General features: G+C 42.8%; 1 protein-coding gene across 2 annotated transcripts; it reads left to right on the top strand.

Annotated features, from left to right (window-relative positions):
• The first annotated feature begins 8,017 nt into the window (after positions 1-8,017).
• LOC307181043 (acyl-coenzyme A thioesterase 6-like) lies at positions 8,018-19,939 on the top strand. Of its 2 annotated transcripts, XM_079911814.1 has the most exons (4): positions 8,018-11,504; positions 13,469-13,671; positions 15,494-16,067; positions 18,554-19,939. In XM_079911814.1, the coding sequence occupies exons 1-4, from the start codon at positions 10,919-10,921 to the stop codon at positions 18,625-18,627; spliced, it is 1,437 nt and encodes a 478-aa protein (XP_079767940.1). In that variant the 5' UTR covers positions 8,018-10,918; the 3' UTR covers positions 18,628-19,939. The 2 variants fall into 2 exon arrangements, with proteins under 2 accessions (XP_079767940.1, XP_079767941.1); XM_079911815.1 differs by lacking the exon at positions 18,554-19,939 and having other exon boundaries at positions 15,946-16,059.
• Positions 19,940-24,404: the final 4,465 nt, after the last annotated feature.

Genomic DNA, 24,404 nt, shown 5'->3' with positions numbered 1-24,404 from the left:
GTTCTAAGATTTTATCATGGATAAATAATAAAATCCAATCTCATTGAAAATTAGTCAGTTTAACCAATCTGTTTAAGCTCTGTATCTCCTACGTATATTCAAAATTGATTTATATTAGGTATTAATAATATAGCATTCACTTTGTCAAGGTGAAACAAATTTGCTGAGTACCTTGTTGAAAAGAACTCCAAGGTAAGAGAAAGCTTTTATTCTCTATTTCCTTTCCTGGTGTTGCCTTCAGCCATCCAACTTCATTCAAATATTTATTGAAAGCCTACTATGTGGCAGGCAGAGGTCTAAGCTCATGGTAAAGATGAACAAAGATAACAAAGTCTTTGCTGTCAGGAGTATTTATCCTGGTTTGGCAGTCAGAAAATAAAATGATAAATGCTATGAAGAATAAAAAGCAGAAAAAGAATACAGCATGATGAGGGAGGTAATATTTTAAATAAACCAGTCAGGGAAGGCATATATGAATAGGTCATCTTTGAGCAGAAACCTGATTGAGGATGAGAGAGTCGAGCTTCAGGCTGAGGTAATGGTGGAGACAAAGACCACAGTGGAAGCATGTGCTTGGTCTTAAGCCAAGTGGGTGAGGGAAGGAGGAGTAGAAAAATGAGGTCAGAGAAGTAGCCAGGGGATCCCTCTGATTATGGGAAAACACTGGGGAATTGAAAATAGGGAATTGGCAAGATCTAAATTAACCTTTAAAAATACCATTCTGGCTTCTCTATGGAGAAACTGTAGGCAGTGTTAGCACTGAAGTAGCGAGGCCAATTGGGAGGCTACTGTAGTCATCCAGACGAGAGAGAATCATTTTAGAGTAGGGTGCTAGCAGTGCAAGTGATGAAAAGTGGTCAGATGCAGGATACATTCTAAAGTACAGCAGCAGAGTTTGCTGAAGGGTGGAATATGGGATGGAAAAAGGAAGGCAAGAATGACTCCAAGTTTTTGTTTTTGTTAATTCCTTAAACTAATGGATGAATAGTGATGCCATTTACTGAAACAGAGAACCCTGGGGAAAGAGCAGTCTGGGGAGAAAAAGGTCAAGATTTCTATTTCTGTCATGTTAAATTTTCCTATTGGACACCCAAGTGAAGAGGCCAAATAGGAAGTTAGACCTACAAGTCTGAATCTCAAAGGAGACATGAGAGCTGGAAATATAAATGTGGGAATCAACAATCAGGAAACTGGAAGATGAGTGATAACAAAAATCTGGGATGTAAGAGGATCAATGTTGATTTTACATTAAAATCCACCATGAATTCTGGCTAACAAAAATACATTAAAAACTGACATATAGAAATGTATGGGCTTTTTTTTTTTTCCATGTGAGGTACCTGAATCAATTCTCCCACTGTAAACAACTAATACTCCTGGATAAAATCTCTTCTAAAAGCATTTGTCAACCTGCCAAGAAAGAAAAGTTCTCAGATCAGGGACTGAGTAAAGATGGGAATGCTGATGTAAGCAGAGCAAGGCAACTTGTTTCCTGAGAGCATTTGCTGAATCCCAAATTGATGTATTAATACATTTCATTATACAATATCAAAAAAAATCACATTAGTGATTACACACTACTGATCTCATTTTTTTAAAAAGTCTAAGTATCAGGAAGCTATCAAGCTCACAGTGGTTGATAGGCAGGTTTTCCTAAATTCTCATTTTCTCTCAAAAAGTCAAATTTCATCATTAATGACAAAGTTGTTTTCTTTGAAGCAGCAGGCTAAGTTCACTTTTGGAAAAAGGTCTGCCAAATACCCAAGCCTTACTGACAATAGTCAGTCAATCGTTCTTTCAAGTAAGTTGGTGTTCTGTGAAAAAAGTGGCTAGTTCAGCTCACAACTCAATCACATAGGTGCTTTTACTTAAGATGACTGTCATATTCCTGTTGCAGCAGAAGTGCTTTATGTGTACCTCTCAATTTGTCAAACAATATTTTAAAAACATGTATTCAAGGTAAAGATTTAATAAAACTTTATTAAAAGATTTAAAACTTTATTAAAGATTTATTTAAAAGATTTAATAAATTTTACAGTTTCATCAAGGAATTCCTAATTGTAACTGGCTTTTTTCTTTTCTTTTTCTTGCTAGTGCATGGTGGTGAGGAATGCATGACTACTGGTACTGTTTGTTATACTGCCTTTATTAATGCTAAAGCAGCAGCAATTTTACCTGTCATTGCTTTTGCAACATCAGTACAAATGTTAACACAGTGAAAAAGGCACATGTCATCTTAGTATTATTATAAAATAGTTTTGATCCGTACGCTGAGGTCTGTAAACCAACTTTGAGAATATTTATCCTAGGGAAACTCTTTGTTTATGTACCAGAGAACAAAAAGAATATTCCTAGCAGTACTGTTTGTACTAGCAAAAAAAACCCTGTAAACTATCAAAATGTCTATTAACAATAGAATGGACAAATAAACGGACTATTCATAAGATGTAATATGATGAAGCAGTGAAAATTAATGAACCGCAGTGACCCAACACATAAAATAGATGCGTCTCAGGAAAAATATTTCATAAAAAAAGCAAATCGCAGAAAAATAAATGTTTTTTTTTAAAACTATGACACCAAAAGCACAAGCAAAACACTAAATAAGTTCGGTACCTTTAAGATAAAAACCGTTTGCACTTCAAAGGACACTGTCAGCAAAGTGAAAGATAACTCACAAAATGGCAAAAATATTTGTAAATTCTATATCTGATAAGGGACTTGTATCTAAAATATACAAAGAGGGACTTCCCTGGTGGTCCAGTGGCTAAGACTCCACAGTCCCAATGCAGGAGGCTTGGGTTCAATCCCTGGTCAGGGAACTAGATCCCACATGCTGCAACTAAGAGTTTGCATGCCGCAACTAAAGATCCAGCATGCCACAACTAAGAACTGGCACAGCCAAATAAATAAATATTTTAAAAATAAATAAATAAAAAAAATATACAAAGAACTCTTACAACTCAATAATAAAAAGACACATAACCTAATAGGCAATGTTTCTTTTTTTTTTTTAACACCTTAATTGGAGTATAATTGCTTTACAATAGCATGTTAGTTTCTGCTTTATAACAAAGTGAATCAGCTATACATATACATATATCCCCATATCTCTTCCCTCTTGCATCTCCCTCCCTCCCACCCTCCCTATCCCGCCCCTCTAGGTGGTCACAAAGCACCGAGCTGATCTCCCTGTGCTACGTGGCTGCTTCCCACTAGCTATCGATTTTACATTTGGTAGTGTATATATGTCCATGCCACTCTCTCACTTTGTCCCAGCTTACCCTTCCCCCTCCCCATGTCCTCAAGTCCATTCTCTAGTAGGTCTGCGTCTTTACTCCTGTCCTACCCCTAGGTTCTTCAGAACCATTTTTTTTTTCTAGATTCCATATATATGTTAGCATACGGTATTTGTTTTTCTCTTTCTGACTTACTTCACTCTGCATGACAGACTGTAGGTCCATCCAACTCACTACAGATAACTCAATTTCGTTTCTTTTTATGGCTGAGTAATATTCCATTGTATATATGTGCCACATCTTCTTTATCCATTCATCTGTCGATGGACACTTAGATTGCTTCCATGTCCTGGCTGTTGTAAATAGAGCTGCAGTGAACATTGTGGTACATGACTCTTTTTGAATTATGGTTTTCTCAGGGTATATGCCCAGTAGTGGGATTGCCGGGTCATATGGTAGTTCTATTTTTAGTTTTTTAAGGAACGTCCATACTGTTCTCCATAGTGGCTCTATCAATTTACATTCACACCAACAGTGCAAGAGGGTTCCCTTTTCTGTAGGCAATGTTTCTGAATAGACATTTCCCCAGAGAAGATATACAAATGGCCAATAAGCATATGAAAAGATGAACAATATCATTAGGCTTCAGGAAAATGCAAATGTAGCCACAGTGAGATACCACTTTATACTCACTAGAATGGCTACAGTAAAAAAAAAGAAGAAAAAGTGCTGGTGAGGGGGTGATGAAATTGGAACCCTCATACACTGCTGGTGGGATTGTAAAATGGCATAGCCACTTTGGAAGCCTTGCTTTGCCTCAAAAATTAAACACAGAATTGCAGTATGACCCAGCAATCCCGTTCCTAGTTATGTATCCAAAACAAATGAGAACTGCAAAACACACAAAAACTTAAATACAGCACTGTTCACAGATACAGTATTCCTAGTAGCCAAGAAGTGGATACAACTCAAATGTCCATCAGTCGATGAATGGATAATGAAATTTGGCATATCAATTTAATGGACTATTTAGCAATAAAGAGGGAAGGAGGTACTGATACATGCTATGACATGGATGAAACTTGACAGCATTACATGGAAAAGAAGCTAGTCACAAAAGACCACATATTTATGACTTCCTTTATTAGAACTACCCAGAATAAACAAATCTACAGAGACAGAAAGTAGATTAGTGATTACCCAGGACTGGAAATAAAGACGGTTGTGGGGAAATGGAGATGACTACTAATGGGTACTGGGATTCTTTGGGGGATGATGAAGATGTTCTGGAATTAAGTAGTGGTGATGGTTGTACAACCTTGTGAATATACTAAAAACACTGAACTGTGCACTTTAAGTAAATGAGTTTTATGGAATATAAATCATACCACATAAAGATGTTATTTTTTTAAGTAGAATGCACTCATAAGATTTGCATACAGCTAAATAAAAATTAACTTTGACCAAGTGAAAATAATGTTTTCATTTACGTAAGACTCAAAAGTTGGCAAAACAAAAAAACATTGTTTAAAGATACAAATGTGAGTCGGAGCAGTCCAAGATGCCATAGGAAAACTCTGAAATCACTTCCTCCCATGGACATACCAAATTTACAGCTCCAGTTGGAATACTTTTCCTCTGAAAAGGACCTGAGAACATGCACTTCCAAAACAGAAGACAAAGTTACATCAAAAATCGTAGAAGAGGCACAGACGTGGCCTTACCTGGGACCTCACCCTACATGCTGTGACCCCACAATAAGGAGGGATCCCATAAATACAGAATTCTCCCTCAAGGTGTGAATGGATTGTGCCCCACATCGGGCACCCCGACCCTGGGGGCCAGCACTGGAAAGACGACCCCCACACCTGAAAAAAATCTGATTTTGAAACTCAGTTGGTACTAAGACCAGGAGAATCATAGAACCATAGGGAACAGAGATCCCACTCTCAGAGGACTCTCATACAAACCCACTGGCCCTGAGATCCAGCACAAAAGCAACAGATTGAAAAGCGCCTAGACCATAAGTGAGGTGGACCCATTTACTAACTTTAAAGTGGCTGACAGCAAGACAAGAACCTGTAGCGTCTTTATCTGGGGACGGAAGCACTAGTGGACACCATTTTTGCAAGCTCAATCTAAGTTGCTGGTGACAAGCCTACAGGAGCCATTTTTGGTGCCCTTCCTCTAGCCTGCTAGCACGGGAGGGCATGCTCTGCCCACCTTGCACTACAACCAGGCTGGGCGAGCATCCCACCCTGTGCAGAACCCCAGGTGCAACGCAACCTGGCAATCGTCCTGCCCTCCCCACGCAGCAGCCGAGCCACAATTGGCCTGGGAGGCACCCTGCCCTGAGCCCCACCCAACCCGCACAGAGACGGAGCTGCAACCCTCTCTGCAGAGTAGCTGAGCCAAAACTGGACCAGGCAGAACCCCGAGCCCGGCTCACCCCAGGCAGCAGACAAGTCACAACTGGGCCAGCAAGTGTCCACCTTCCCCTGACAGCAGCTGAGCTGTCAGCAGCCTGGACAGGCACCCCAAGTTCCATCCACCGCACGCTGCAGCTCAGCCGCAATTGAATTGGGCAAGTGACTTGAACCCTGCTCTCCCCGCACAGTGGCTGAGCCACAGTTGGCTAGGTGAGAGCTCCCAGCCCCGCCCTATGCAACGCTGTCACAGCCATCAGACTCAAGCAGCCCACACAGGTGATGCCCATAGAGTGCCTGGCTCTGGTGGTCAGGGGAGACTGTGCTTCTGGACCACACAGAACAGCTCCTACCCAGGACCACTCTTTCGAGAGTGAGGGCGCTAGCCATTTCGCCTAATTACATGTAACACTGAGAGGCAAAATGAGGAGACAGGAATTTGTTCCAAACCAAAGACCAAGGCAAATACCCAGAAAAAGACCTTTATGAAGTTGAGATTAAAAACACTGACCTGATAGTTTAAAATAATGGCCATAGGCAGAGGCACAACACCCCTTTATTTTCAGGTGCAAACATCACCAGCCATCAGAACTGGCACTGAGAACAGGAGCGAGGCCGAGTCGCGGCAGCTCCACCGCGAGGGCAGCACCGTGTATGTCCGTGCAGCGCGTTTCCACGGGGCACGGCCCGGTCCCGGGCTCGCACTCCCGCCGTGGGTCGCCAGCCCACCCCACTCCAGTGAGCCCCGGCCTGGCCAGGGGCAGTTAAGAATCTGCCTGCCAATGCAGGGGACACAGGTTCAATCCTTGGTCTGGGAAGATTCCACATGCTGCAGAGCAACTAAGCCCATGTGCCATGACTACTGAGCCTGTGCTCTAGAGCCCGTGTGCCACAACTACTGAGCCCATGGGCCACAAATACTGAATCCAGGTGCTGCAACTACTGAAGCCCGGGTACCTAGAGCCCATGCTCCACAACAAGAGAAGCCACTGCAAAGAGAAGCCTGCGCACTGCAATGAAGAGTAGCCCCAGCTCGCTGCAACTAGAGAGCCCACGCACAGCAATTAAGACCCAATGCAGTCAAAAATTAAATAAATAAATGAAAATAAATAAAAGCAAAAATAATGGTCATAAAGATGCTCACCAATCTCAGGAGAATAGATGAACACAGGAGAACTTTAACAAAGAGAGAGAGAAAATATAAAAAGTACTAAAGGTTATAACTGAAAAATACACAAGAGGTTCAACAGCAGAATGGATGAAATAGGAGCACGAATCAATGAGATGGAAGACAAAGCAATGGAAAACATTCAGAGCAGAAAAATGAGAAAAAGAATTAAAAGAAGCAGGGATACCATAAGGCATCTCTGGGACAACATCAAGCAGAAAAACATTTGCATTATAGGGGTCCCAGATGGAGAGGAGAGAGAAAAAGGGCCAGAAAAAATATTTGATGAAATAATGGAAAACTTCCCTTCCCAGATGAGGAAGAAAACTTCCTCATCTGGGAAGGAAAGAGACATCCAGGTCCAGGAAGCCTAGAGAATTCCAAGTAAGATGTCCCCAAAGAGAATCACACCAAGATACATTATCATTAAAATGGTAACAGTTAAAGAGAGAGAATCTTAAAAGCAGCAAGAGAAAAGCAACCTATTATGTACAAAGGAAACACCATAGGTCTATGAACAGACTTTTCAGCAGAAACTTTATAGGCCAGAAGAGAGTAGCATGATATACTCAAAGGGCTGAAAGGAAAAAACTGCCAACTGAAAATTCTCTACCCAGCAAGGTTATCATTCAGAATTGAAGGACACATTAAGAGTATTCCAGGTAAGCAAAAGTAGAGGAGTTCATCACCACTAAACTGGCCTCTCAGCAAATGCAGCAAATGTTAAAGGAACTCCCCTAAGCTAAAAAGAAGAGGCACTAACGAATAAAAAGAAAACATATATAAGTAAAAATCTCACTGGAATATGTAAATAAATAATAAAGGTAGTAGATCAATCACTTATAAAGGGCAAAAGACAAAAGTATTAAAATTAATGAAAATACCATAGTTAAGGGATACATTAAAAGATGTAAAATGTGTCATCAAAAAAATAAAGCACAGGGGGGAGTAAAAATATAAAGCTTTGGAATGTGTTCAAAATTAAGTTACTATCAACTTAAATAAAGACTTATATACATAAGGTGTTATATGTGAACTTCATGGTAACCACAAAGAGAAAACTTATAGTAAATATATAAAGGAAAATGAGAAAGGAATCTAAACATAACACTAAGAAAACAGTCAAACCACAAGGGAAGAGAGAAAAGGAACAGAGAGGAGCTACAAAAAGAATGAGAAGACAGTTAACAAAATGGCAAAAAGTGTATAACTACCAATAATTACTTTAAATGTAATGTATATTTGCCAATCAAAAGATATAAGGTGGCTGAATAAAAAACAAGACCCTTCTATATGCTGCCTACAAGTGACTCACTTGAAACACAAAGACACTTACAGACTGATAGTGAAGGGATGTAAAAAGATGCAATGGAAAGGAAAAGAAAGCTGGGGTGGCAATAATTATATCACACAAAAGAGACTTTAAAACAAAGACTGTAACAAAACAAAGAACAGCCTATGATAATAAAAGTGTCAATCCAGAAAGAGGACATAACATCTGTAAACATTTATGTACCCATAATAGGAGCACGTTATATATTGGGTTAGCCAAAAAGTTTGTTCGTTTTTTCCCATAAGATGACTCTAGTAGTGCTTAGTCGTCTTTAACTTCATTCGAAACAATTCTGTTAGATTGTATTATGACAGCTGACATATCAGCGTGCATGAAAAAAAAACTTACCAAAACTGGCGAATTTTTGTGTAGCCATTTTAATATTGAAGATGGAAGAAAAACAACATTTTTAGCATATTATGCTTTATTATTTCAAGAAAGGTAAAAACGCAACTGAAACACACAAAAAAGATTTGTGCAGCGTATGGAGAAGGTGCTATGGCTGACTGAACATGTCAAAAATGGTTTGTCGAGTTTCGTGCTGGAGATTTCTTGCTGGATGATGCTCCACGGTCGGGTAGACCAGTTGAAGTTGATAGCAATCACGTGGAGGCATTAACTGAGAACAATCGACGTTATATTACGAGGGAGATAGCCAACATACTCAAAATACCCAAATCAAGCGCTGAAAATCATTTGCTCCAGCTTGGTTATGTGAATCGCTTTGATGTTTGGGGTCCACATAAATTAAGCGAAAAAACCCTTCTTGACCGTATTTCCACATGCAATTCTCTATTTAAACGTAACAAAAACATTCCGTTTTTAAAACAAATTGTGACGGGTGATGAAAAGTGGATACTGTATGAGAATGTGGAATGGAAGAGATGGTGGGGCAAGTGAAATGAACCACCACCAACCACACCAAAAGCCGGTCTTCATCCAAAGAAGGTGATGTGTATACGGTGCGATTGGAAGAGAGTCCTCTATTATGAGCTCCTTCTGGAAAACCAAACGATTAATTCCAACAAGTACTGCTCTCAATTAGACGAAATGAAAGCAGCACTTGATGAAAAGTGTCCGGAATTAGTCAACAGAATCCGCATAATCCTCCATCAGGATAACACAAGATCACATGTTTCTTTGATGACCAGGCAAAAACTTACAACCTGGCTGGGAAGTTCTGTTTGTTTGTTTTTTGCGGTACGCGAGCCTCTCACTGCTGCGGCCTCTCCCATTGAGGAGCACAAGCTCCGGACGCTCAGGCTCAGCGGCCACGGCTCACGACTGACGACTCACGGGCCCAGCCGCTCCGCAGCACGTAGGATCCTCCCGGACCGGGGCACGAACCCGCGTCCCCTGCATCAGCAGGCAGACTCCCAACCACTGCGCCACCAGGGAAGCCCTGGCTGGGAAGTTCTGATTCATCCGCTGTATTCACCAGACATTGCACCTTCGGAATTCCATTTATTTCAGTCTTTACCAAATTCTTTTAATGGAAAAAATTTCAATTCCCTGGAAAACTGTAAAAGGCACCTGCAACAGTTCTTTGCTCAAAAGGATAAAAAGTTTTGGGAAGATGGAATCATGAAGTTGCCTGAAAAATGGCAGAAGGTAGTGGAAAAAAAGGGTGAATATGTTGTTCAAAAAGTTTTTGGTGAAAATAAAAAATGTGTCTTTTATTTTTACTTAAAAACCGAAGGCACGGGATTTTGGATACAGGATCAGACATAATGCAAATTCCTGGAAACTTCAATCAAATGGGAAAGACTATGTGTTCAAGGATATGGAAGAGCAAGGATCTGACTGAGGTGAGCAGGTTTTACTACCCCTACAAGTTGGACACAGAGGACCAAAGGAATCCTCTAGGGTGGTTTTATCACTCCCTGGTATTTTAACTTTTTATTTGGCAATAATTTTAGAGTTACAAAAACGTTGCAAAAATAGCCCAGTTATACTCTTCATCTTGATTTCCCTTAATGTTAACTTCTTACATAACCATAGTACAAAATTTCAAAATCAGGAAGGTAACATTGATACAACACTATTAACCATGAGATGATTATTGAAATTAAGGTATTGCAATCTTGGAGAAAGAACATACTCAAATGGATAGATACTGGCTGCTAAAAACAGAAACGTGGAGCTCTCTTGGCCTACCAAATGGTAATAGGAAATAGTACCAGGCCCAGGATCATCAGTGAAACCACACCTAGGATACTGGAATAACTGGGAGTCTGTTCCCACCTCCTGCCTCTTTCCCCTTTAACTCTCACTTGGGGTTATCGGAAAAGCAGATGGATCTGGGTGTTGACTGAGAATTACAGAAAACAATGAATTTTGTGTTAACTATGGCTGACATTGTTTCTCTATAGGAAGAGCTTTCTAAATCACCCCTGACTGAAATCCTGTTATTGATTTTACAAGCATTGTTTTCAATCCCAATACGTTTTAAATATCAACAGCAGTTTGCTCTCACTCGGCAGCCAGCGATTTACCTTTACAGTCTTGCCTTCTGAGAGGCAAAACTAGGAAAATTCTTCCCAACATAAAGTTCCTGTGTGTCTGCTTTCGCTCTTGCTTTTAAAGGTCGGCCACTGATCGGCAGGACTTCGCGGCCCTCCAAAGAGTTAGAGCAGGCTGCTCGGCCCCATGAGGCCTTAGGCTGCAGGTAGGCAGCCTGTCGCTAGAGGGACTCTAGTTTCTAACCTTCACAGCCCTCTGAAGTTGACCTGAGATCTGAAAAAGGCGCAAAATGGTGGTCTCATTTCCGGCTCTCCTGCGACCCTTCCGACTCTGTCGATGGGACCCGACACCCTGGGCGCGGTTGGCAGGGCCTACAAAGCTCAGGACCGGTGACCCAAACTCTTGGACCCCTGCCAGGATGGCGGTGACAGTGACGCTGGAGCCCGCGGGCCGCTGCCGCTGGGACGAGCCCGTGCGCATCGCTGTGCGCGGCCTGGCCCCGGGACAGCCGGTCACGCTGCGCGCGTCCCTGCGCGACGAGAAGGACGCGCTCTTCCGAGCCCACGCGCGCTACTGCGCCGACGCCCACGGCCAGCTGGACCTCGAGCGCGCGCCCGCGCTGGGCGGCAGCTTCACGGGCCTCGAGCCCATGGGGCTCCTCTGGGCTTTAGAGCCCGAGAAGCCCTTGCTGCGGCTGGTGAAGCGGGACGTACAGACGCCCTTCGCCGTGGAGCTGGAGGTGCTCGATGGCCACGACCCGGAGGCCGGAGGGCTCCTGGACCGGGCGGTGCACGAGCGCGACTTCCTGGCGCCGGGGGTGCGGCGCGAGCCCGTGCGCGTGGGCCGGGTGCGCGCCACGCTCTTCCTGCCGCCAGGTGAGCAGCCCACTTTCCAGGCTGTTGTGGAAAGCCAGGTAGAGTCCTGAGACCCTGGGCGGCCCCTTGCCTGTCTAGGGAACCCCGTGGTTGTGGAACTTCCCTAAATTCGTCCCCAAGCTCCAAAGTCTATCATGAATTCTGGGTGGAAGTTTCTCCTCTAAATTTCAGGACACTTCCTGGAGGTACTGCCATTCCCTCAGCTATATGCTAAAAGTTCATTCAGAGTACTCAAAAAGTGTATTTATGCTGCTATGTGCCAGCCATGCAGCTGTGTCTCAGATACTAATATTAGGCAGTGACTTCTGCTGGTGTGCAGGAGTGATTTGGGCTTTCTTTCACATCAAACTTCAAAGGAAACTGAAACCCAGAGATAGAGGCAGTGCCCCATAATACTAAAAAACAAACAAAAAAACTCCCTGAAGGTCCCCTCCCCCATAATAAACAGTCTGTCAGTGTTTCTCAACCTGGAATGATTCTCTTCCACTCCAGGGGCAATTGGTAATATCTGGAGACATTTTGATTGTCACGATTGGAGAGGGTGCTATTGGCATCTAGTGGGTAGGTGCTAAACATCTACAATCCACGGGACAGCCCCACCACAAAGAAATATCTTACTCCAAATGTCTATAGTGCTCAGGTTGAGAAACCCTAGTCTAAGTAAAAACAAGGTGCTTGGTAGGTAAAAGTGGCCTGTAAACAAGACAACTGACCCACCCCTTCCAACCACATTCCTGACTGAAACCCCTGCTACATAGAAATGCTGGAGTTGCCACTGCTCACAGAATTCCTAAACTGAATTCTGTGATTATTCTCCAAAACAGGAGGCCCTGCTTTATTCTTACAGCTCTTCAGCAATTCACAGCCTTAACTAGCCCTGCCCACTCAACTGTGAACTCCTGGGTCTGGAATTGGGACTTATACATCTCCATATCTTTGTATGCCTAGAGGCTTACACAGGGATATAATAAGAGCTCAATAAATCATACTGACTGATTTAATAAGAATCTCCTAAAGACTTTAATTTTTTAAAAAATATTTCAAAAAAAAAAATCTTTCACTGCCCAGCTGCAATATTTCAATCAAGTCAGTTGTTAACTATTTTAGTATCTACTCTGTGGCCCATTTAAAATTTATTGCTTTCAGACTCAAAGGCTTTTTGTAAATAATGCAGAAAAGTTCAATTATTTAACAAATATGTGTTAAATCAAGGACTATGCTACATACAGTAGCTAGCAAATTCAGACATGGGCCTCACTGTACCTACCGCCTAATAGAGGATACCGGCAGCTATACTTGGATCTGTAAGTGTGGTAAGTGCTATGATAGGGGAGGTACAGGCCCAGGGTGCTGGTGGGAACATATAAAAGGCTATGTAATTCAACTCAGCCTTGGAGGGCATCTGGGAAGTCTTCCAGGAAGGGAGCTCTAAACTTAGATTTGAAGACTGATGAGTCAGCCAGTTCAGAAATGGTGGAGAGGGGAGGAGAATAGTGTACACCATTTTCAGGGCCAAAGAGAGCATAGCACATTTAGGAATGGCGTTCTTTAAGGCTGGAGCAGAGGGTGTAAAGGAGGTGGGGAGTATATTCTAATAATCCCCTGTATATGTAGAGCGCTTTACAGCTGTCAAAGCATTCTCAGTTTTGGGGGGTTTTTTTGAGGAAAATTTGGTGGAAAATGTACATTTCATCTTACGTTATTTCTAATTTGGTTTATATTATCATTGTTGTTTTTTGCAAATATATGAAAAATTACGGAGAAAATAAGGCACTTTTCCCCCCTCCCTTCTCCCCAAAGTTTATTAAAAAAAGAAAGACAAAGTAAAAAGAGTCCTTTTCCACCAAACTCCCACCCACAACTTTACTTGCTTTAAAAACTTCTCTTTGCTGACTGCCAAAATCTGAAACCCAAGAATGTCTTTTGAGTGTCTAAAACTCCTTATGATTTGTGGTGCTCTCCAGGCACAGGACCATTCCCTGGAATCCTCGATCTTTTTGGAAGTGGTGGTGGCCTTTGTGAATACAGGGCCAGCCTCCTGGCTGGACATGGTTTTGCTGTGCTTGCTCTGGCTTATTTCAGATTTGAAGACCTCCCTAAATATTTGAATAACGTGTGCCTGGAGTACTTTGAAGAAGCTGTGGACTTCATGCTGCAACATCCAAAGGTGGGGTTCTGGTGCTCACCTGAATGCAGAGGAGAGGGGGTAGAGCAGACACAGGGCTGGATCCAAAAGCTCTACCAGGACACCCAGGGCTGGAAATATGCCATGAGACACAAAGGCTCCTTCAAAAGTTGTTAGGATTATTATTTTCATTTCTGCCCATCTCTCTCCAATCCCTTAAGACTCAACTGTTTAGTTCCCTTTAGTTCTTGACCAGAATTCAAAGAGCTAGACTAAAAAGTTACTAACCTTAAGTTCTGGTTCTGTGTCTACCACCAAGTGGCATTATAATCCTGAATAAGGCAGTTTCCCTTTCTGGAATTCAGTTTTTCTCATTTGTAAGAGTAAGGTAGGGACTTCCCCAGTAGTCCAGTGGTTAAGACTCCGCGCTTCTGCTGCAGGGGATGGGGGTTTGATCCCTGGTTGGGGAACTAAGATCCCGCATGCTGTGCAGCACGGCCCCCCCCCCAAAAAAAAGATTAAACGTAAAGAGAAAAAAGTGACTGTAAAGAGATTTTTGAGACAACTGGTGACATTTGAATAGGGGTGTGTATTCGATGATATTAAGGAACCATTAATTTTGTTAAGTGTGTTAATGGTATTGTGGTTTTGTAAAGAAAGTTCTTATATGAGACTGGAAAAATTAATTAAAACATTTTGGTATGATTATCAATGGAATACATAGTCTTTGCTACTATCTAGACTTAAAGAAACCCAAACATTCTAATGTTAAGGAGTAAGATGTACTGCAAGGTCTAACTCTGTTAGAATTCAGGGACTGGTCTCAATAGAGCTGCTAAAACCTAGATGATCATGAACTGTGATGACTGGTTTATTTATGGGATAAAAGGCCCCAGGAACAAGAAGAGACCAATATATACCATCAGTTCTGCCCTTAGAGCTGGGCAAGAGGGGCTTCTGCTCTGGACCTTTTGTTTTAAATGACCACTCTCTGGCCTTCCTTTGGCTGCATCCCTGACCACAGGGTGCGGAGTTTGAGGGGCCAAGGGAATGCGTCTACCTGGAACCCATGTGCCCCTCACACCATGCCCTTTGGATCTGGAACCCCACAACTATCTTCCAACCAGCTCTGATCCTGCTTCCAAGCCCTATGCCTCTTCTCTGGGTCCATTAATGTGAACACACCTAGGCCTTAAACATATAGGCTAGGGTGTCCAAACGCATGTGTGAGAGGGCCCTTATGGTACATGATGGAGCCAGGCAGGGATGGGAAGAGAAAGAGAGTTGGCCAAGGACCAGGGACTAGGGCCAGGGGCTGGCACTCCCCCCATGCCATGTTCTAGTACAGAACTCCAGGAAGTTCTAAGATATGAAATTTGAACCTGACCTTATAAGTTGTTATGGAGGTATATTTATCAAGGTAGCAGAAAAGAATATATTTTATTTAATTTTCAAATATTTATAACTCTTAAGTATTTAGGTATAGGGTATATGGGCCTCTGTGTGTACTCTTGACCTAGTCACCATAAATGTTAGTGGAGGGCCTGTGAACCAGGAAATTAATTGATTTGTTTGGGACTTCCATGTTAGTCCAGTGGTAAAGATTCCGTGCTCCCAATGGAGGGGACACGGGTTCAATCCCTGGTCAGGGAACTAAGATCCTGCATGCCGTGCCAGCGCAGACAAAAAAAAAAATTGATTTGCTTATTAGAAGATACGTTTGAACTTTGTGGATTGTTGCATAAGAAAGGAAAGCAAATGACATTTGAGAAAGCTGCCTAGACAATGTAAAATCACAGTTTAAGTTCTCCCTTTATGAATTCTAGACTTGTTCTCTCTCTCTTTCTTTCTCTCTTTTCATCAGGTGAAAGGCCCTAGTGTTGGGCTTCTTGGCTTCTCCAAAGGAGGTGACCTGTGTCTCTCAATGGCCTCTTTCTTGAAGGGCATCACAGCTACTGCAGTTATTAATGCCTGTGTGGCCAACACAATAGCTCCTCTGCATTACAAGGATATGATTATTCCTAATCTCAGCAGTGACCCAGGAAAATATAAAATCACTGAGTCAGGCCTTTTGAATTTGGAGGATATTTGGAATGACCCACTGGAGAAACCCAACCACCGAAGTCTTATTCCATTGGAAAAGGCCCAGGGACCCTTCCTGTTTATCGTTGGCATGGATGATCATAACTGGAAGAGTGAATTCTATGCTCAGATAGCCTCTGAACGGTTACAAGCCCATGGGAAAGACAGACCCCAGATAATCTACTACCCAGGAACTGGCCATTGTATTGATCCGCCTTATTTTCCTCTTTGTAGAGCCTCTGTGCATGCAGTTTTGGACCAACCAGTATTCTATGGAGGTGAGCCAAAGGCTCACTCAAGGGCACAGGTAGATGCCTGGCAGCAAATCCAAACTTTCTTCCATGAACACCTCAATGGTAAAAAATCTGTCAAGACCAGCAAATTGTAACATTGTAATCATAGACCATATACTGTTAATAAAAATCCTAGTCATACAACATGTATTAGGTTTTCCAGAGAACCTAGGAACCTTTTTGTAACAAAGCAACCATCTCAGCTTCATTGTCAGGTCCTACTGGATTCTGAGCCTTAGCAACACTACTCTCTTCACTGCTGGGTCCATCCCTTTCTCCCCTGAACTTTTCCCAGTGTATAGGCTTAACTCTGATCTTATCTGTAGGACCAATCTTAACCTTAAGCAGGAAAAATGTTAAGAAGTGCCTGCCCAAGTCTCAACTGCTGGCCTAGATTTGGCCTTCTGTTCTGGTTCTGAGGACTGAGCTTTTGTACTGCTAAGAGTCCCATATACTCTTTGGGTCCTAACTGACCATGTCTGAACCTTGGGAACCTGCGCACTTGAGCCCCTTAAGGAATGGACTCTGCTTCGTTCTTGTTTCTGAACCCCACTTTGAAGATTGGGGGCATTGACATACTTAGTATCCTAAGCTTTGCTTTTATTTTATGAATGAGGCCCTAGACTTCGATTTCTTCCTTACTGATAAAGTATCCTTTACAAATTTTGAATTTAAAATTCAAAGGATACTTTACAAAGTAAAATTGAATCCTTTACCAAAAAAAATTGCTGTAAGCAAAACAGTTTATTGATATATACTTTTGATATACTTCCTCTGTATTTACCGTCTGAATTCTCAAACTCAGTGCTTGGCTACCTAGAGAAATGCCTCGATGCCAATAGATTTTCAGGACTTAATCTTTGGATGTCAGGTTATACCTGACAAATTAGACTTCTTCCTGGTACCATCGGTTCCTATTACATTCCTACTGGGAAGGACTGGGATCAGTCTATCTCAATCCATTGCCTTATACTGGGCACTATCTAGAGTCATGAGACCAGAGCAGAGGGTCTTCCCTGAGTGCAAGAATATTTTTCTGAGACACATCACTTGGCTTGCTGGGCACATACTGTCTTTCACCAATTTGAGTCTATTCAAGCAAATGCCCATTAGATCTTAATCTAATGAAAAGGGTTCCTTACTTAATTTTGACAAATTGTTAAAAATATATGTTGAGTGTATTTATTCACTATGAGTATAATTTTCTGTGATTTGAATCCTTAGAGCCTGTGCTGTAACTCACTCTGAGGTGGTCCTGCTACTCTAGAGATGCCTTTGGGATGGGGTATCATAGGAAGAAGTTATAAGGAAAATGGCTGGGAGGGTGAGAGAAGTGAGGGGCGGAAAGGTAACACCAGAAGCTTAAACATGAGGGTGATGACTAAACATATCTGTGTACTAAAGCACTAGGTGTAGGGATGGCCCTACATCCTAATTTCTTCCTTACTAATAAAGTAGCCTTGGAATGCCGTATACTGACTAAGATATTTGGTCACTTTCCCCTCAGAGTTGATCATATATGGCCCCCTGTCTCTAAGATTTGAAAAAGAATTTCAGGTTGTTACAAAGCTACCTAAAATGTGGTAAATGTGAATTAAAAGGGAGAAACAGAAAAGGTATCCATAAAATGGAGCCAGAAATGAGGTCAACAGAATAGTGCTTATTATGAGGCCTATATACTTGCCTTGATTGGGCCACTCGTTCAGTCATTTGTTTTCTAGTGGTTTATGCAGAGAAGGAAACCTAATCAGTTACACAAAATTTACAGCCTTCATAAAATAAAATCAAAGCTTAGAAATCAGTTTCTCCCAAAGGCTGTCTTACTAAGAAACATTAAATGATGTAAAGGGTAGTACCCTCAAGGTTGCCTCTACAGTAGATATAAATCCCAGGCTCCATCGCTTACTGTGTGACCTTGGGTAAGTTATTAACCTCTCTAAGCCTCGATTTCCTCATCTATAAAGTGGGGATAATTATAGTGATAAGAATAGAAACTACTTCATTGGGCTGTTGTGATTAAATTAGGTCATCCAAGTAAAGCACGTAACATATCTAAACTCTCAAATATTAGCTCTTATTATTTCAGATGAGGAAATTGAGACCCAGGAGGGTTAAGAAATATATCTGGTTGATGAGAGAACTGGGCCAGTCCAACTCCAAAGTCCATGGCCTTCATTAACCATTTGGCTCTACAGCCTTCCAACCTGAGGAGATAAGCTCAAATAGTGCAGAGCTGACTGGTGAGGATTACTTAGCTGGAAAGTCAAGGATAAGTTAGGGTCCCCTAATGGAGGCTCCATAAGCCAAATTGGAGAGTTCAGATTTATGTATTTATTTTGGAAACCACCATTTTATTGAGCTCTCCTCACCGCAGAGACCTATTCCAGCAGTCTTTTTGCCACAGGCATCACAGACACAGGGGTGTGACCAGCGCGCCCCCCACTGCCCACTATTTGACCCACCCATGAGAGGGAGATGGAGAGTTTAGACTCAAAATAAGAAATAAGGAACCGTTTTTTAACATACTGATTTTTGTTTTTCAATGACAGTCAGTAATTTTTCCTTGATGCTTAGTGGCTCAAAGAAGTTGAAGCCTAAAAGAAACTTAGTTGGAGACACTTAAAAACAACAACAGCAACAAAAAACAAATCAAGGGCTTCCCTGGTGGCGCAGTGGTTGAGAATCTGCCTGCCAATGCAGGGGACACGGGTTCGAGCCCTGGTCTGGGAAGATCCCACATGCCGCGCAGCAACTAGGCCCGTGCGCCACAACTACTGAGCCTGCGTGTCTGGAGCTTGTGCTCCGCAACAGAGGCCGCGACAGTGAGATGCCCGCGCACCGCGATGAAGAGTGGCCCCCGCTCGCCGCAACTAAAGAAAGCCCACGCACAGAAATAAAGACCCAGCACAGCCAAAAAAAAAAAAAAAGTTGGATCATATATTCAAAAACAAAAATCAGAAAATATAACCAGATTCAGCCCATTGTTCTGCTTTTGTTTGTACGCCTAATGCCCTTGAATGTACTTCCATCAGGATGAGAAAGGCCAATGAACCATTTTGAAAGCAAATATTGATACATGTTTTTGTCAACCACTGATCCTTTAAGAAATATTTGTATAAACCTGTTACAATTTTCAGCAAACTGAAAACCACAAACACTTCTTAATTCTTTCAGAGTATCATGGTTAAGCCATTGTGTACATTCATTTTAAATGGTCTTTGCACACTGGAAAGATAAAAGCTTGTGGGAAGCATTCTGTTTTTTCAGGTGGTACATGCAGAGATGCACAACATCCAATATTTATGGCCACTATAATGATGGATGTGGGCGGCAGAAGTCAAAATTCTTTGAGTTAGGGACTTCCCTGGTGGCGCAGTGGTTAAGAATCCGCCTGCCAGTGCAGGAGACACAGGTTCAAGCCCTGGTCCGGGAACATCCCACATGCCACGGAGCAACTAAGCCCGTGAGCCACAACTACTGAGCCCACATGCTGCAACTACTGAAGCCCGCGTGCCTAGAGCCTGTGCTCCGCAACAAGAGAAGCCACTGCGATGAGAAGCCCACACACCGCAACGAAGAGTAGCCCCGGCTCGCCGCAACTAGAGAAAGTGCTCGTGAACAACGAAGACCCAACGCAGCCATAAATAATAAATTTATTTTTTTAAAAAAATTACTTGAGTTGTTTTCTAAAACTGGGAGTCAGCCATGTATTCTCCAAGGACAGAGAGACTTTAAACAAGTACTTTTCAAAAAGACAGGGTTGTTGGTCCAGTAACCATGTGCTTTCAGTGGCAAATATTTTCCATCCATAAATCAGAATACATGATAATTACAATCTTATTTATGGGGTAAGAGGGATAAGATATATATATCAAAATGAGATTGTTCCAAAGGGAATTCAGGATTACATATCCACACATCTTACTTGACATAGCAGTTTAATAGAATGGTTTTACCTGGGTTAATTAACCTCATTTTACATGTACATTTTAAGATAGAATTCTATACTGGAAAACAAATTTTAAATTACATATATAAGTACATTCTTCATTGTAAAAGATTCAAGTAATACAGATAAAATTTAAAAACCTCTTAACTCATTGCTCAATCGCAGTCTTCTCCCAGAGGTATTTACTGTTACCAACTTGAAGTGTAGCCTTCCAGAACCATTTTGTATACATGGACAGTTTTATTTTGTGAGTTCTATGCCTTTTTCTTTTAAACAACAAACAAACCATAAATGTCATATAATGTAAGTTTTTTTCCCTTCATGTAAAAATATACATTTTTAATAATTATGTCAGGCCACAGGACAATATAGATTATTTCCACAGTGTATATACATCTGTACTCTGCCTCATCTGAAACGTTTAAACTTTAATCTCGACAGTCTTTTTTTCTTTTTTAACAGTCTTTATTCATCCAGGCAAAAATAACCTCAAGCAAGAAAAGGGATTTGGCGGGAGCCTAGTACATGGAGCCTCCAACTAAGTTTAGGGAACAGTGTCCCCTGATGGCCAGAGAGGGATTTTAGAGAAGGCGACCGGAGGCATTTTGTCAGAAATCATTAATTTCTCATTCTCGACACGTCGAAGGGTAGGCTAGGTATAAGCTCCTGCCTCTTCCGGACGGTCCCACTTCGGGATCTCCAAAAGCACAACCGACCCCGGGCCCTCCTAAGTCGCGCCTTTTTGCAGCTCTTTACTGAGTGACGCCCCAGGAACCAGTCCAGGTCCTCTTGAGACCCGGCCTGCTTTTTTCCCGCCGGGCCACGCCACGCCCCTCCGGGCCCAGCCCCTCCTGCTGCACTCCGGCCGGCCCCGCCCCTGCTCCCGGCCCCGCCCCGCCTATTGAGCCCAGTTCCCTTTGCGCCAAAGCCACGTCTGTGTGCCTGCGCTCAAAGCCGCACCGCAAAGATTCCCGCACCCAGTGACTGGCGGCTCAGGCCGTGCTCCGAACTCCCGGGACTCCCGTCCAGCTTCGGAAGTCTGTCTCCACATCATCCCTTTCCTCCCAAAAGGCCGCGACCCTGGCCGTCAAGCGCAAGACTGGACTAACCAATAAGCTCCTGGGTATTAAAGTGGAAGGCTTAGGCCCCAGGGAGCGGGGCCCTTTGGGGTTCAGTGATCGAGGCCGCCTCTTCCTCTCGCCTGCCGGCAATGAGGCGGACGGCAGTGGGGCGGGAGGTGTTGGACCCGGCCAGGGACCGATCTCCGAGCTCTGGGCGGCGACTTCAGGGGCGTGGAGCCCATGGTGCTCCTGGGGAGCCTAACGCCGGCGGGCTCGGAGGATGCCTCCTCTGCAGGATGTCGAGGGGAGTGATGAAAACCCCCTCAAAGTGGATGTGACCGTCTACCATGCGCCGTGTCGGCTGGCGGTGCAGCTGAGCCCGGCGCCCGCCTCCGCCCAGGTGCAGCACAGTTCTCTCCGCGCCGAGCTCGGCAGCGAGCTGGCCGCCTGCGCGCCTTCCTACTGCCCCCTGGTGCGTGAGGCCTTTAATGCAGAGAGCCTTACAGTGGATTTAGGGACTGGACTTAAACTGGCTTGCTTTGCTAGTTAATTTGTCGTCTGAGAATAACGCGAGTGTCTTTTTTTTTTAAACACATGATATCGTTTATTCTGGAAGCATTTCCCCCTAAAAAGACAGTATTTTAAAGAAAATTAGCTTTTCATAGGCACTTGTATTTCAATAATCTGGTGAAGTTTTGCACGGTTTTCCATCACATGAGAGTTATTTCTCTGAAGTGCCAATTATGTTATTCAATAAGATACTATTTTTAAAAATTTTATTTATTTTTTTATACAGCAAGTTCTTATTAGTTATCCATTTTATACATATTACTATATATATGTCAGCCCCAATCTCCCAATTCATCACACCACCCCCCCACGCCCACCCCATGCCTCTTTCCCCCTTTGGTGTCATATGTTTGTTCTCTACATCTGTGTCTCAGTTTCTGCCCTGCAAACCGGTTCATCTATACCATTTTTCTAGGTTCCACATATATGCGTTAATATACGATATTTGTTTTTCTCTTTCTGACTTACTTCACTCTGTATGACAGTCTATAGATTCATCCACGTCTCTACAAATGACCCAATTTCGTTCCTTTTTATGGCTGAGTAATATTCCATTGTATATATATACCACATCTTCTTTAGCCATTTGTCTGTCGATGGGCATTTAGGTTGCTTCTATGATCTGGCTATTGTAAATAGTGCTGCAATGAACATTGGGGTGCATGTGTCTTTTTGAATTATGGCTTTCTCTGGCTATATGCCCAGTAGTGGGATTGCCGGGTCATAAGGTAATTCTATTTTTAGTTTTTTAAGGAACCTCCATACTGTTCTCCATAGTGGCTCTATCAATTTACATTCACACCAACAGTGCAAGAGGGTTCCCTTTTCTGTAGGCAATGGTTCTGAATAGACATTTCCCCAGAGAAGATATACAAATGGCCAATAAGCATATGAAAAGATGAACAATATCATTAGGCTTCAGGAAAATGCAAATTTAGCCACAGTGAGATACCACTTTATACTCACTAGAATGGCTACAATAAAAAAAAAGAAGAAAAAGTGCTGGTGAGGGGGTGATGAAATTGGAACCCTCATACACTGCTGGTGGGATTGTAAAATGGCATAGCCACTTTGGAAGCCTTGCTTTGCCTCAAAAATTAAACACAGAATTGCAGTATGACCCAGCAATCCCGTTCCTAGTTATGTATCCAAAACAAATGAGAACTGCAAAACACACAAAAACTTAAATACAGCACTGTTCACAGATACAGTATTCCTAGTAGCCAAGAAGTGGATACAACTCAAATGTCCATCAGTCGATGAATGGATAATGAAATTTGGCATATCAATTTAATGGACTATTTAGCAATAAAGAGGGAAGGAGGTACTGATACATGCTATGACATGGATGAAACTTGACAGCATTACATGGAAAAGAAGCTAGTCACAAAAGACCACATATTTATGACTTCCTTTATTAGAACTACCCAGAATAAACAAATCTACAGAGACAGAAAGTAGATTAGTGATTACCCAGGACTGGAAATAAAGACGGTTGTGGGGAAATGGAGATGACTACTAATGGGTACTGGGATTCTTTGGGGGATGATGAAAATGTTCTGGAATTAAGTAGTGGTGATGGTTGTACAACCTTGTGAATATACTAAAAACACTGAACTGTACACTTGAAGTAAATGAGTTTTATGGAATATAAATCATACCACATAAAGATGTTATTTTTTTAAGTAGAATGCACTCATAAGATTTGCATACAGCTAAATAAAAATTAACTTTGACCAAGTGAAAATAATGTTTTCATTTACGTAAGACTCAAAAGTTGGCAAAACAAAAAAACACTGTTTAACGATACAAATGTGAGTCGGAGCAGTCCAAGACGCCATAGGAAAACTCTGACATCACTTCCTCCCATGGACATACCAAATTTACAGCTCCAGTTGGAATACTTTTCCTCTGAAAAGGACCTGAGAACATGCACCTCCAAAACAGAAGACAAAGTTACATCAAAAATCGTAGAAGAGGCACAGACGTGGCCTTACCTGGGACCCCACCCTAGATGCTGTGACCCCACAATAAGGAGGGATCCCATAAATACAGAATTCTCCCTCAAGGTGTGAATGGATTGTGCCCCACATCAGGCACCCCGACCCAGGGGGCCAGCACTGGAAAGACGACCCCCACACCTGAAAAAAATCTGATTTTGAAACTCAATTGGTACTAAGACCAGGAGAATCATAGAACCATAGGGAACAGAGATCCCACTCTCAGAGGACTCTCATACAAACCCACTGGCCCTGAGATCCAGCACAAAAGCAACAGATTGAAAAGCGCCTAGACCATAAGTGAGGTAGACGCATTTACTAACTTTAAAGTGGCTGACAGCAAGACAAGAACCTGTAGCGTCTTTATCTGGGGACGGAAGCACTAGTGGACACCATTTTTGCAAGCTCAATCTAAGTTGCTGGTGACAAGCCTACAGGAGCCATTTTTGGTGCCCTTCCTCTAGCCTGCTAGCACGGGAGGGCATGCTCTGCCCACCTTGCACTACAACCAGGCTGGGCGAGCATCCCACCCTGTGCAGAACCCCAGGTGCAACGCAACCTGGCAATCGTCCTGCCCTCCCCACACAGCAGCCGAGCCACAATTGGCCTGGGAGGCACCCTGCCCTGAGCCCCACCCAACCCGCACAGAGACGGAGCTGCAACCCTCTCTGCAGAGTAGCTGAGCCAAAACTGGACCAGGCAGAACCCCGAGCCCGGCTCACCCCAGGCAGCAGACAAGTCACAACTGGGCCAGCAAGTGTCCACCTTCCCCTGACAGCAGCTGAGCTGTCAGCAGCCTGGACAGGCACCCCAAGTTCCA

The sequence above is a fragment of the Stenella coeruleoalba genome, assembly GCF_951394435.1.
Source record: "Stenella coeruleoalba genome assembly, chromosome: 2".
Taxonomy (NCBI): Eukaryota; Metazoa; Chordata; class Mammalia; order Artiodactyla; family Delphinidae; genus Stenella; species Stenella coeruleoalba.
Note: the sequence above shows the minus strand (reverse complement) of the source record. Positions and strands in the feature narration are given on the sequence as shown.

Bases quoted from the DNA above. Each gene is read 5' to 3' on its own strand.
- LOC307181043 (XM_079911814.1), top strand. From the start codon at position 10,919: ATGGTGGTCTCATTTCCGGCTCTCCTGCGACCCTTCCGACTCTGTCGA. The intron at 11,505-13,468 runs GTGAGCAGCCCA...GGTGCTCTCCAG, and splicing joins CACGCTCTTCCTGCCGCCAG to GCACAGGACCATTCCCTGGA. The intron at 16,068-18,553 runs GTAAAAAATCTG...TTTCAATGACAG, and splicing joins CTTCCATGAACACCTCAATG to TCAGTAATTTTTCCTTGATG.